This window comes from Ursus maritimus, unplaced genomic scaffold, assembly GCF_017311325.1.
Source record: "Ursus maritimus isolate PB19 unplaced genomic scaffold, ASM1731132v1 scaffold_11, whole genome shotgun sequence".
In the NCBI taxonomy this organism is placed as follows: Eukaryota; Metazoa; Chordata; class Mammalia; order Carnivora; family Ursidae; genus Ursus; species Ursus maritimus.
Window position 1 is genome coordinate 54,729,869 of NW_024423453.1, and position 15,069 is coordinate 54,744,937.

Here is a 15,069-nt window from a genome sequence, read left to right on the forward strand (position 1 = left end):
TTACGGACAAGCCTGGGAAGACGGTCTCTGCACTTGCGGCACCCAAGTGTCTCTCATCACAGGAATCCCCTGAGGGCGCTGGGCTCCCGTGGAGGAGCTCCGAGATCCCGTGGAGGAGCTCCGAGATCCCGCGAGACCGAGACCGGGCTGCCTCTGGGGGGAGTGGTTCACCCGCGCAGGCCGCAGGCCTGGTTCAGCGGTCCTCTGAGCCACCTCTGACTCTCAGCACATCCCAGCCCATCCTGGCCTTGCCCCGCCATCCAGACCCACACCTACTCCTCCTACGTATCAAATGAAAGAAAAAAAAAATCTCTCCCTCAAGCCCTCTCCCTCACTCGCTCTCTCCCTGTTCAAATCACGGAGGACGTTATAGCAAGGATATAATAAGGAGCTCAAAATTTCTTGTAAGAGCAATGGAAAGCAGTTCAAGGAGAGTGACATGTTCTATCCCTGTCCGTCTAGCTAGAGAGAGAGATTTTAAGGAGTTAGCTCACATGGTCGTGGTAACCGGCAAGCTCAAAACCCATAGGTAGGCCTGCGAACTGGAGACTCCCCAGGGAAGAGCAGCAGTTCAATTCCAAGGGTGGTCTGTTGGTAGAATTCTCGCTTCCTCAGGGAAGGTTAGCCTTTTCCTATTAAAGCTGTTAACTGGGTGAGGGCCACCCATATTTTGGAGAATAATGCTTTACTCAAAGCTTACTGATTCAAATGGTTACTGTGACCCAACCAAGTTGACACATAAATTTAATCATATTAATGGCTTCTCCATCTCCTGTCACAGTGCTACTTGTCCTTCCTGGTCTAAAAGCGACCTGTTTCCCTAATCCTATAAATCCATTATGATCTTTTATCTGAATTCTTCTAACCGTTTATTACTACTGCTTTAGGATCTTATGCTGTGAAAAATGATATTGAAAGCCTTAGAAAGTGTGTTAGCTCACATTTTTACTTATGTTATCTCTGGGTTTGTGGAATGTGAATCTCCTTGAAAACGGAGATTCTATTGCATTCCTCCGGCACCTACCACTAAGTCTTGGAAACAGTATTAAATCAAATAGTATTGAATGACTGTGATCTTTCATTCAAAAAAAAAAAAAATTGAGCTCCTATTTCACAAGCTTATATGTTTATATATGTATATAACACACACACACACACACACACACACATATATATGTTTTAATCATTGATGTAGCCCCAGTACCTAGAAGAGTGTCTGGCTCATATCACCTGAACAACTATTTGGTAAAGAAATTAGAAATAGGGGCGCCTGGGTGGCTCAGTCGTTAAGCGTCTGCCTTTGGCTCAGGGCGTGATCCTGGCGTTCTGGGATCGAGCCCCACATCAGGCTTCTCCGATGGGAGCCTGCTTCTTCCTCTCCCACTCCCCCTGCTTGTGTTCCCTCTCTCGCTGGCCGTCTCTATGTCTGTCAAATAAATAAATAAATAAATCTTTAAAAAAAAAAGAAATTAGAAATAATCAATGTTGCATAGGAGGGAATTAAATAGAATATAAGTTCTATGGAAGAGGGGATCTTATGCTTCTTTTATCTACTCCAAGCACCTGACACAACTCTAGACATGTATTAATTGTTCATTAAATGAATTGCACTGACCCTAGCAAAAATTCAACAGATTCTCCATATTACCAGTTACCACCTTATGGAAAAATACTTTTGTTTGCCAAAAAGAAAATCCACAATACAGGAATGGTATTGTCAGATTATACTAAATAAAATAGAAATTATGACTATTTTATATTTATTATAATAAAGCTTATTGTGCCTCATTGGCATCTTTCACTTGAATTCTATTATTGAATCACCTCAGAACTAAAATATTGCATATTTTTAAAGTAAAACTGAATATACCATATATATTTTAACAAGAAATGTTGTTTTAAACATCTTTCAGGTATCTTTGTAACCTTACAAAAATACATCTAACCTATATTTTTTAAGATTTTATTTATATATTTGAGAGAGAGAAAGCACAAGCAGGGAGGAGGTGGAGAGTGAGGGAGAAGTAGACCTCCCCACTGAGCAGGGAGCCCCACTCTAGGCTGGATCCCAGGTTCCATCCCAGGACCCCAGGATCATGACCTGAGCCGAAGGCAGATGCTTAACATTAAAATGATCAATTTCATATTTTTGTAATATGTATTCCAAGGACAAACATTCAGCATGCTGGTTTTTCTCCATAATTGTTTAACTTTCAAAATTAAAAAAAAAAAGTTAAAGTGGCTATTTGATGAAAGTTCTTAGATTAGTCAATTCATTTACACAAGCTTTTTAGCAATAGTATAACCAGAAACTCCTGCTAAACAGACACTGTTGCAATTATAGAATAAAATGCATATTTTAGTTAAGGGTTAATGTTTCATTAATTCCACACAAGAAAACTAAGAACTCCCAACCACAATGTTTTTAGGTTTCAGTATTTATTTTCATAATGAGATCAACAGAGAATTTGGTGTTGGGATTAGGGAAAGAAAATCATTTTATATTTACACAACTAGAATGTCCATGTAGATGACGTCTAATGCAGAGATGTGGTTACATCAGTCATTTTCAAACCCTCAAGTCCATCATTCCTATAATCCATATATATATATATACATATATTTATATATATATATATATATATATATATAAATATATGTATATATATATATATATATCTCAAAGCCAGGCTTTTTACTACATGAAGTGACATAGAAAAGGAAATCCTAATAGAAGACTTTCTGTAATTATCCCATTTCTCTTGTAAAATTGGTAACTAATATAATAAAAGTATTTACTTTTTCATCCATAGGACTTAATTGGTGACCTGAAGGAGAAGCTTTCAGATCACTTCAAAGACGTCATGGTTGGCCTCATGTACCTACCACCATCTTACGATGCTCACGAACTCTGGCATGCCATGAAGGTAGAGGTCTGACACAAAAATCTACTGTAATAAGCACAAGGCAATATTTCAGTAGAGAGGGAACTGCCCTGTGATGTTGCTGTATGTGATCAGGGGTAGGGGAAGGAATATCTGAGCAAAAATAAAAGAATGAAAATGCTGTGTTTAGGAGAAGTGACCTTTTTAGGAAGAGGGGCCTCTAGACCCCAGTAGCTGGGATCAGCCTGTTCTTTTGCTGTACAAACTCAGATCCACTGCCCCAGCTCTATGCCAAACTACCAAAAGAAAGAACTAAATAACCTTCCAGGGCTGTTCATATTCGTCTCTCCCTAGTATGTACTCATATATTAAGCAAAAATGTTCTAAGTCATGTGAACCTTTTTGAATTATTTGTAAAAATTGGACTAAGTAAAAATAGGATACTGAGTCAGAGACAAAATATAGATGACATCTTTGTTTATTTTTGTGACCTTAAGTTACTCCTTTACAAAAGCTATTGCTCAAATGTATAAAAATTTTACTTCTGAAGAATTAAAATAATTCTTCCTTACAGGAAAGCCATTTCCATAAAATAAATTGACTACAGATTTGTTAGAGACTCTGTTGGCTACGGAGGGGGTACAAAAGACTTTTTACATCTTTCCAAATACTGATACTAAACACCTGCAGAACTGTTGCAATCATTCCAATACGATGCCTGCCAATGACCAGATTACTCAATCTGTGAACAATGTGTGACAGGAAAGAGGAAAGGGGAACTAATTAAGGGAATCTGGATTTTGGCCATCATATTTGCAGATGAGAATAGACATTGTATAAAATTTATATGTATTTCAACCAATCGCTTTTTTTTTAAGTTGCCTATGGCAATACCTACATCTTGCAAAATGATGTGCCTAAAAACTATAAGAAGGAAGTCTTAGGCTACTGTTTAGATAAACTATTATATTTTTTCAGTATTACATGGAATGGTAAGGATTTATGAAACTTTCTGGAAGATGTGTTGTCTTTATAATCACTAGCACAGAAAAATAGATGCAGATAGCTATAGGAGACCATAGAAAGTACCCAGTCCAATGCTTAGACAAATGGTACAAAAATCCACATTTAGGGAAGGGCAGGGAGCGAGCCCTGAAACATCTTTAGGAAACTAGGAGACCCAGGTTCTAATTTCAGCTTTCCAAAGAACTGATATTCTAGTAGCAAAAAAAAATCAGTGTCATGAGCCTTATTCAAACATCTTTTTCCACATTATTTAGAAATGTCCAGGTTGTTTTATTCTAAATGAAGGAACAAGGTTTCAGAAAATAGTATCTTCCCAGGGTCAAGTGGCTAGTAAATAGCAGAGCCAGAACTGAATTGGGCCTATCTTTATCCAAAACACACTTTCTTTCTCCACTGCCACCTCTCAGAATACCAGGAATGTTGTAAATACTTACTATACATAAGATGCACTATTATTCCCAATACAAATGCCTTTATATTTCTCCCTTTCTCTGTATTACAGGGAGTAGGCACTGAAGAAAATTGCCTTATTGATATTTTAGCTTCAAGAACAAATGGAGAAATTTTCCAGATGCGAGAAGCCTACTGTTTGCGTAAGGAAATATACATATATACATATATTTTACACACATATAAACTTTGTATTTTTCAAATAACACACAAAATATTCCAGTTTATGTGTTTTTAAAAATTTTCTAAGACATGTTTTTTTCAAAATATCACTCACTCAAGACCAATTAACTCACTAAGTAAAACTGATGATTAGGTTATCAAAACTGAACCGATTCTCTAGACAATCAAGTTAAGCAAAGTTTCCAGGAAAATAATTACAAGTTTCTATGAGGTGAGTGTTTCCATTAATGCAGGCAAGCGCCCAGCATCGAGCTTCAGGAGCATTTTATTTCTTGCCCAGGAGAGACGAGGTGTATAGACAAAACAGAGCCAATTAGCAAATTCTACAAATATGGTAACTACTTCATTTTACGTAAATCTCAAAATCACTCTGATCTGTCTCAAAATCAGATTTTTCCACATTTTTAAAATTAGAAAAGTAAACTCATTTTCAAAAAACTTTAATGCCTTAAGTTGCATTGCATCATGTATTACCTCTCACTGAATGTCAAGAAACTATTCTAGACAGTCAGCTCTGTTACATTTGAACAAGAACAATGGAAATTTCCCAAAGGGAATGAAGTAGGAACCTCACTTAAAATATTAAACGGAGACAAAGCACTTGGAAAAAGTGCTGGGCTGGGTAGCAGTGTACGGAAATAGAATGCAGGATTCCGAATTTTGAGAATTAGAGAATGTGAAAGGACTCTCGGTGTTGTTTCTCGATTTTGGAATAAAGATAATAGCATTTTAAGAAAACAGACTTGTGCCTATGTTACTGTTAGGTGTCCACATTTCTTTGGTGGACTCTTTAGGAGATTGACTTCATCTGAGTAGAAGGCCATAGAAGACAAAGAAATGTCAACAGATTGATTATATTTACTGTACTTTCCACTCGAACTGGGGAAATAACATTAACTTATTCAAAGTATGTTGACATGTGGTTCTATAATAAATCACACCTTTTTTTAACATGGAATTTTTTTTTTCTAGAATACAGCAGCAACCTTCAAGAAGATATTTACTCAGAGACCTCAGGACACTTCAGAGATACACTCATGAACTTGGTCCAGGTATGAAATCCAAAAATTCACACCATTTTGGACTAGTAAAAAATATATATGTTTCGTTTTCAAAAACTAGGACAGAAAACTCCAGTTTAACAGTTAGTTCTGTATAATAATTTTACTGAATACCAGCTACATTCAAAGCACTATAATAGAAACATGGCTTGGATATAGGAACAAACAGATATGAATAATATACCATTTTTATTCTTAAAAAAATCTATATATGATTATGATTATAGACATATACATAAATAATTATATATTATGAGGAAGTTAAAAGATTAAATTCTTTTAAAAGATTAGAAATTAGGATTCTAATTCTATTTTTTAAAACTACTAAACAGGTTGGGTGCATACTAGCTTCTGAGATCCTAGTATGGCCTAGTACCGTGGGAGGAGAGAAGCATGTTTCTTACTTAAAAAAATACTGTAATATAAATATTCTTATAAGCATTTTAGAAAAAAAAAAAAAAGAGAGAGAGAGTTGGGGCACCTGGGTGGCTCAGTTGGTTAACTGTCTGCCTTCAGCTCAGGTCATGATGCCAGGGTCCTCGGAATGAGTCCTGCATCAGGCTGCATGGGGAGCCTGCTTCTCCCTCTCCCTCTGCCAGCTGCTCCCCTGTTTGTGCTCTCTCTTTCTCTCAAATAAATAAATGAAATCTTCAAAACAAAACAAAAAAATGGGATGCTTGGGTGGCTCAGTTGGTTAAGCATCTGCCTTCAGCTCAGGTCATGATCCCAGAGTCCTGGGATAGAGTCCCATATTGGCCTCCCTGCTCGGCAGGGAGTCTGCTTCTCCCTCTCCCTCTGTCCTTCCCCCTGCTTGTGCACTCTCTCACTCTCTCTCTCAAATAAATAATTAAAATCTTAAAAAAAGAGAGAGATAGAATCAAAACTATTAGGTTCTAGCTCTCTGTCTAAAGAGCTAATAAGTAGAAATCCAGAATTTGAGTTGAATCCTATAGACTCCCAAGTGCCAGCATATGATCCTCAGCGCTGCCTCTGAAAATTCTGTGGTACCATACATCACCACAAAAGAACACTACTTTAAATTAAAATTAAAATTTGACACTTGTTTTGTTTTTCTACACTGACAACCTGGTACGTAATTATTTCTATCCAATTAGTATTTCTTGAAAACATCCCACGTATTATCATTGTAATAATATTTTTAGATACAATTAACCTTTGTTTTATGAATATTCTTAAATATGCCTGTCATCCAATTCAGCAAAGGTATTCAGGAATGTAAAGAGAATCACTGTTCAGTTCTTTACTATCAAAAGAAAGTCTAGAAGTCTATAGCTGGGAAAAACGTCTTAAGAACCAGTATTTTGGTTTGGTTTTATGTTGTATGAGTGTGTGTGTGTGTGTGTGTGTGTGTGTGTGTGTGTGTGCATTTCTAAATCCCCCAAATTTGGGATGCCTGGGTGGCTCAGTCCGTTAAGCATCTGCCTTCGGCTCAGGTCATGGTCCCAGGGTTCTGGGATCGAGCCCCGTGTCAGGCTTTCTGCTCAGCGGGAAGTCTGCTTCTCCCTCTGCCTGCTGTTCCCCCTACTTGTGCTCTCTCTCTCTCTCCGATAAATAAAATCTTTTAAAAAAATAAATAGAAATCCCCCACACTTTTCTCTTTATGTCAAGAACATAACGAAGTAGTTGGTAGTTAGCACAAAATTTCACTAAGAACCTTAATTAAGTAGAATTTTATACATGGGAATGTAAAATTAAGAAAAGACTTCATTGCCTTTAAAGAAAAAAGAACAAATGATAGCCCTTTTAGAGAATAAAGGTGGAACAGTGATACCTAGAAAGGCAAAGAAAGACCAAGAAGGAGGGGACTAGCATGAGAATGCTGCCTGAGGACCTGGGGAGCCCAGGGTCCCACACGTTCAGGTGGGGAGTCCGAATCACCAGATGAAAACATGGAATGTTCTTTTTCCTTTTCTCTGAGCCACTCCTATACCAATTTCCTCAATGAGTTGCTGGATTTTTTTAGCCTAAACATTTCTATGGCCACTATTGCCAAACTCTGAGATGTTCTTGCTTGTCCTTTAACCTCTTCCAGTTTATCTAAAGTGGTACTGTGGAGTATATCCTCTGCGAGGGTGGTATCTCTTTCACAGCTTGATTTGGGCAAATTTAGAGATCTAGCAGTTTGTTTGCAGCTTGAGTAACCCACTTTTCTTTAATTTGGATTCATGATGTCCTTGAAAATATAAATACTTAGGAAACTTAGAAGAATTCTAATGTAATTGCTTCCAGGGAATACCATATACCACTTAGCCATACCCAAACTTCTCTTCTAGACATATTTCTTTGCATCCTTTCACTCTCCCCGACCATACCTCTTGTTTTTCACAACATAAAGCCAGTTCCTGTAAGTCCTCTCAGATAATAAATTTAGTCAGATACTTGCTGCAGGGGTGAGTATTAAAAAGTGTTTGCTTTTCAAATCTTCTTCAAGTCCCAGCTCACATTGCCTGGAATCAGCGGTTTCCCCTTTAAACTGTTAGAGACACTAAATATCTGGACTTGCTCTCTACTCTCTTTTATTTCTGCTTGCACACCAGCCAATTACTTACTGAGCTCATCTCTTTCTTGTAATACATGGCCAAAAAAAAAGTAAATGCCATTTCTCAAGCTCACATGGAGACCAGAAGAGGTGCTACTCATCAGATTGCAGCTTTCCTCCAAGAAGTGATTCAGAGACTCAGCCTCTTTCCATCTAGTGGCTAATCTATCTTTACACCGTCCCTCTAACTTCATCGTGCCTGTCCTCAATCTACAGAAGCAGAAAGACACCGGAGGATGGTTCGTGGGAATTTTTATGGGCCTCGCTGTGATGTCTATCACTTTTGGTCACATTTCATTGGCTAGACCTCCATCAGATAACTCCCCTTAATATCAAGGGTGGCTGTAAAATATAGTCCAGTTGTTTGTCCTCAAAGAAGATAAAACAAGTTTGGAGATCAGCTATCAATGTGAAAACAAGACTTGAAAAGCTGCAACCAAAACCGGCCAGTGAGCAACAGAAGGAAGAATGAAGACATTTATGGCAATAAGCAGGAAATCTATGAGGATGACTATTTTGGGCACAAAATAGAGAATGTCCCAAAAGATAGCAATGTATAAACGAAGAAAAAAAATAAAATGTCCCGCATTATTTCTTAAAAATACTTTAAAATGTCTCTGCATTTTTATCCATGCTTTATGTTTTTGACATATCCTTATTGTGTCACCATTTTTAATAATCTTTAAAAGATGACTATATGAAAGTTGCTTGGCCCTACTTCTAATTTTACCTGTAGAATGATGATGTTCATCATGCTATATACTATACATATAATATACAATTTTAATCTGAATATATTAACTATATTTTAAATTTCTATACAACAAATCCTATCATGAATAATTAATTCATATGAGATGAACAAAAATCCAACTCCATTTTAATCTTTTATTTCTTCTGTTTTGGTTTTGGCCTTAATAAACTATGTATGTGTAAAAAAAAATCAGTCCAACATTTACCTGTATTTGATTGATTGATTGCTGCGTTGTTCCAACAAGCACGTTTCAAAAATGCTAGTATGAAAGCCAGTATGGGAGTAATCAGCTCCCATCAGGCCTCTGATTGAACCGACACTTCAAAGCCTCCTTCGGCTCCATAGAAATTGCCCTCGTCCAAGCCTGTCTTACGTATCTCTATTCTACCTTACCATATAATGTGGGATGTGTTTACACATCTCCCAGTAGCTTCAGTTTCCCAATCATGAGAACTATGTCCTATCCAACTTTATAGTCTTAGAACAAGGGTCTATGTATAATACATGGAAAGCAAGTCAGATTTTTTGGAAATAAATGCTGCAAAGAACAAATTCTTAGAAAGTCTGAGTGAATAAAGTTCAGTGCTTACTGAAGTCAGAGGCTTCATATACGATGGGTTTATACCAAGGTTCTGGAAAATGAGCATCATTTGCACACCTGGAGAGGAGGAGGGAAGGTGGTGCAGGGTGAGTGGAAAGGTCCTGCACGACCGTGCTGGCCGGCTCGAAGGACCCCTGCTGAAAAGAAAAATCTGTCTGATTAAATTGCTGGCTGAGATGCCAGGCTGACAAGGTTCCTGTAAGCAGTAGAGAACCACAGCGACATTTTTTGGCAGCATGTGAGATGACTGGGAAGATTTTACCTATTATCATCTCTGTGTAAGCAGGAAAAAAATTAAGTTGCACATGTCATGATAATTTACCACAACAAATAGAAAGAAACTTAGAGTGAGTGCCTCACTTGTGACTTAATTTAAGAGAATCTGACTTATTAAAAATAAAAACTAGTATCCCCTTCTTATCATCTTTAATTCTTAATTCCATTCTCTTTGAGTTTGTATTGATCAAATCAATCAGATGTACCCTGAATATATGCTGAAGTGAGACAAGAAACAATGAGAAGACTCAGCAGGAGGCAAGGGACATGTATTTAGGCAAGAAAAAGCTATTAACAATTCCTCTCTTTTGTTACTGGGATTGTCTTACTGGCCATCTTCCAGCAGGGAGAACAGTTAGAATTCTTGATGTTCCAGCTAAGACTAAAGAATAAAAGGAAACAAGGAAACATTCAGTTTAGGGAAAAAAATACAGAATATTCCCCAGCTATTCAGGAAAATAGACCCATAGCCATATGCTGATGTTTTTTCCCAAAATTACAAATGGAAATATTTACCTTACAGATATTTCTATTTTTTTTAATTCTACAAAGCTCTGTTTTTTAAAAAAACAAAGTTTTTTCAACATTTCTGAAGTTAAAGTATTGTATTACTAGACACAAGAAAGATAAAAATTAAGAATTGTTTCTACCTTGTCTAGAACCAGTCTGTATACAAAAATAAAGTGAGAGCATGACTATTATTAATGAATTTTTCCTCTAAGATATCAATGGCACTGAATTACTACTTCAATTTCCTTCTTTTCTTATTATGTTATTTTGCTGTCTTCCTCATTCCTGGTGGATTAACATGTCCAATCAAACACAGGTGGTACAGTTTCCCTTAATACATGTTTGTTGCGATTAAAAACCTCATGTTGTACTTCACACATATTTTGTATGATTGAATTCAAGAATTAATAAATATATTAGATCGGAACACTAACTCTCCATTCGTTGCCAGACAACACCGATTTTAATTCTTTTTTATCCTTTCTGTGCAGTATGCGGGTGTGTGCCCAAGTTATTCTCAGTTTTGAATTAGGAATAAAAATTTCTAAGGAAATCATTGCTGAGGAAGCCAAGTATTAACCGCACCAGATTAAGGAGAGATTGGTAATTTGGACTGATTGGATTTCTTCAAATTATTAACTTGAAAAAGGTGGTATAGTACTAAGCAAATCCACAGACTTTTCAGTTAAATTAAAAATTTTCAAAGGCTCCTGGAGGGCTCACTCGGTTAAGTGTTTGCCTTCAGCTTGGGTCATGGTCCCAGAGCCCTTGCGATGAGCACCCAATGTCTTATGGAAGAGTTAAATCATTGTGCTGTGTACCTGAAACTAATTTTATACTGTATATTAACTAACTGGAATTTAAGCAAAAACTTAAAAAAAATTCTCTCAATTTAAAAAGGCCATAACTTTTTAATTTTCAACTAATGATGCTACAAAATATAAATTAAAACAACAGTTTTGCTGTCAGAAATTCATATTGGCATAGGCAGTGCCCCTAATAAAGGAAAGCCAATAGTCCCGTTGTAAATACATGAGTTGCATCCAAATATCAAACAAGTCGTTATTTCAATTTATTGATGAAAAATATACATTCTCTGGTAGGAAATAAAATGTATTTTATTAGGATAACTTTGTATTCCATTAAAGCTATATCACAGTCCAGCTTCTGCTGCCAAATCCTGCTTCCTTCCTCTCCCTTCCATAAGTGTTTCTCCCAAGCACACTCCATAATAAACAAGACACGTGCTGATCTCCATCTCAGAGTCAGCTTTCCAAAGAACCCAAAGGCTCTATCCCATCCTTGTAGAGACAAGGAAACCCAGGCTTAGAGGGATTACCATTACACATCTACTGAACGAGAGGGACAATATGAAAACAGGCCTAAGTACACTATCATCCCATTGTTTAAATCTAATTTCTCTTACCTTCAATCCCATTTGACTCCACTCCCATTCTATTTGGTAAAATATCAACGGCCAATATTCAAATAACCTCTTAAAATCTCTGTACCTCTTGAATGGTTGAGCTATAAATCACTTAAAAGTACCAACATCTCAAAATCAGGATTGCAGTGGATTTATTTAAAGCAAAGATTCTTATATTCCAGAAAAAAGGAAAAAAAAAAAACACACGGTTCTGAAAATTAAGCATGACAGAAAATAAGTCATGGGGGGGAATAATCAGTGAACAATGTTTTCTCAGGGTAATAGGGCAATCAATCTCATTCTTAATTGCAGTTCCTTTTCTGTGAAATTAAACAATAATGCTTTATTATTGATAAAGAGTATATGTGAGTATGTGTATTTGTATATATAGTAATATTATCTATATAGACATACATATTTTAAAACAACACACTAATTTGTGTCATCATGAGGTTTTACCTAATTTGGATTATGACTTTATAGTATAAGGTATTATTTATTAATTTTAATTTCTAGAGTTGGATCATTAAATTGTGTTTGTGTGTTTAACTTTGAAATAGCTTTTCAATGTAGTAAAGTTTTCCTTCCAATAGAGAATATCAAAAAGTGAGGGTGAATAGAGACATAGATTTTATAAGAAGCCAAGGAAAATGAATACAGTTTACTTGAAGATTCAATACTTATGAAGCTTCACAGTACATTTCTCTTAAAATGTAAAACACACTTTACAAGTACAAAATATTCATTTCATAGAAATTACCTAAATTACAACAGAAAATGGAAGTAAAAAAGAGGTATTTTAGTATAATCTCCTTTAATAATAGTCTTTTTGAAGATCAGAAGTCTCATGTAATTCATACTGCTTATGTATAAATAATTATGTATAATTAAATGTATAATTTTTCTTAGATTTTTTAATATTTTGGAGATTTCCCATTGATTCCCAACTTCTACATTAGTGGCTCTTTGGTTTGGAGCTTCTGATTTACCATTTGGATTAGTTAATCTAGAAGGTTGGAAAAGATAAAAAGTGAATTAGGGAACTGAAAAGTTCATCACTTCCTCTGACCACCATCTGTGGTGTATACCACTTCAGAGAGAATCTCTCCAGACGTTCTACCAAAAGGAAATGGAATTCCTTCCTAAAGGTTGTGCACTTTAGACTGATGAGTTCTAACCAGATACCCGAGGGCTACTTCAGTGTAAACAGATTTCTTCTAAAGTTGGGATCACTGTTCTCTCTCTCAGTCTCTCTCTGGCTCTCTCTCTCTCTATGTCTGTCTCTGTCTTTCTCTCTCTTTCTCAATCTCCCTTTCTCTCTGTATATATATATAGAGAGAGATAGATAGATAATAGATACATACACTCTGTGTAAAACCAGGTATATATCTATATCTTTTCCTCTTAGCCATATTATAAGTCAGTTGTATGTCCTTATATTTATTATTTTATCTTCTTGAGATTCAGATTAGAGAGATTTACTTTGTAAATCAAGGAATGTGAACCCATTCTTCTCTCAATTGCCTCCCAATACAAATATTCTAAAATTCAATTATTGTAATTACATCCACTACTTCCCTCTGCATTTTATTTGATTTTCAGAATCAAAGTAAAGACTGTCTGTAACTTTCATCTTTTTAACATCATGAAAATCAGGCACACCTCTTTTGTGAATTAATAGAGATTGAGGGAATTGGAGCATAGAAGCCTTAAGATATTCATGAAATGGAAAGTGGTGAAAATTATTGTCATATTTTCTGGGAGAGAAGATTTTTTACTTAATCTTTAAAGTATTTTACAAAAGGGATATTTCTACTAAGGAAATAACTCAGCCAGAACACCTTCTCCTTGAAAAGTAATGCCAATCATCAAATGGGCTTACAACACTTCGTGCATGCTTTTATTTTTTTTTATAGATTTTATTTATTTATTTGACAGAGATAGAGACAGCCAGTGAGAGAGGGAACACAAGCAGGGGGAGTGGGAGAGGAAGAAGCAGGCTCCCAGCGGAGGAGCCTGATGTGGGGCTCGATCCCATAATGCCAGGATCACGCCCTGAGCCGAAGGCAGACGCTTAACCGCTATGCCACCCAGGCGCCACTCGTGCATGCTTTTATTAACTAGATTTACAGGAGATCTAATTATCTGTCAAATAATAAAAAATTAATCACTTGGAGATTAATTAACCAGTATGTGCAAATCACACTGGAGATGATAAATGTTTTCACGGAAGGACTGGAAACAACCCAATTGGATGCTTACTCCTCATCTTAGCTGTTAGGCTTTTCCTTACAATGGTTTCTCAAACTTGTACAGTGAGACATGTTTGTTGTCCATTCTGGGGGTGTTATTGCCATCAGATTTCAGGGATCATCTGTAGTCAACTTACCTGTTCCAAATATTTTCAGCTAGATTTTTATTCCCTTAATTTCTTCTTTTTACAGTTTTATTTTGTCCCAACCCAAATCCTGTACTCATTTATGCCATTTAATCCACACAGTACTTTGAATAGTCAGTGTGAGTACATGTTCAATAGCATTTACACAGTTATTGAGTTAAATACTCCACTCTCAGATTTCTGGTGCTCCCCTCTCCTTCTTACCAAGAGAACACTTGGTGGAGAGACATTTGTGTGTGGTTTAGGAGATAGCTTTATGAGAGTGATAGTGCCTCAGATCATGAAGATATCTTCTGCATCCTTGTTCATATTGGCTATGGAATGGTAGTTCTGGCCAACTCTGCACATGCAGCTGATGAGATATAGATGTGCGGGGTATAGAATTTCTCAATAGCATCTTCCAAATCATGCAGCTGGTTAATTTATGACCCTTTTTCTGTCTCAATCTGGTCAGAGCCAAGTAACCTTCTCTGATGGTTTAGCCTCATCTTTACTCTCACTGGAGCTGAAGAATCCCCCTAAGTTCTAGGTCCCACACGGTTTACCGGTGTGGTCTACTTTATAGCTCTTGGCTACTAGAACAATCTGTCCCTGCTATGGTCATAAACATCTCCATCTGTCAAGCTCCCCAGCCAGGTTCTCAGCTGGCATGCAAGTTACTCCACCAGGAGCAGATAAGAAATTTGGGAACCATTAATGCTACTTAGGGATTGAGATCAAGAGAGTTGTATTTAGGACCTTCCTCTGCCTGATCTTGCTATATCACTGAGTTCCTTGCAATGTGGCTATTTCCAGAATCCAAAAAGATGATAGGAGCAGAAACCACTGTATTCTCAGTGTTCTCTCAGCATAGTTAAAAAAGAAGGAAGGAAGGAAGGAAGGAAGGAAGGAAGGAAGGAAGGTAGGAAGGAAGGAAGGAAGGGAGGGAGGGAGGGAGGG

At 36.7% G+C, this 15,069-nt stretch overlaps 1 protein-coding gene across 1 annotated transcript in view; it reads left to right on the top strand.

Moving 5' to 3' along the window:
* Positions 1 to 15,069, top strand: part of ANXA10 (annexin A10) — a 133,272-nt gene that overhangs the window by 108,054 nt on the left and 10,149 nt on the right. The window contains exons 4-6 of the mRNA XM_008685639.1: positions 2,814 to 2,927; positions 4,414 to 4,504; positions 5,517 to 5,596. Coding sequence (XP_008683861.1) covers positions 2,814 to 2,927; positions 4,414 to 4,504; positions 5,517 to 5,596 — 285 coding nt within the window. The remainder of the gene's footprint in view (positions 1 to 2,813; positions 2,928 to 4,413; positions 4,505 to 5,516; positions 5,597 to 15,069) is intronic.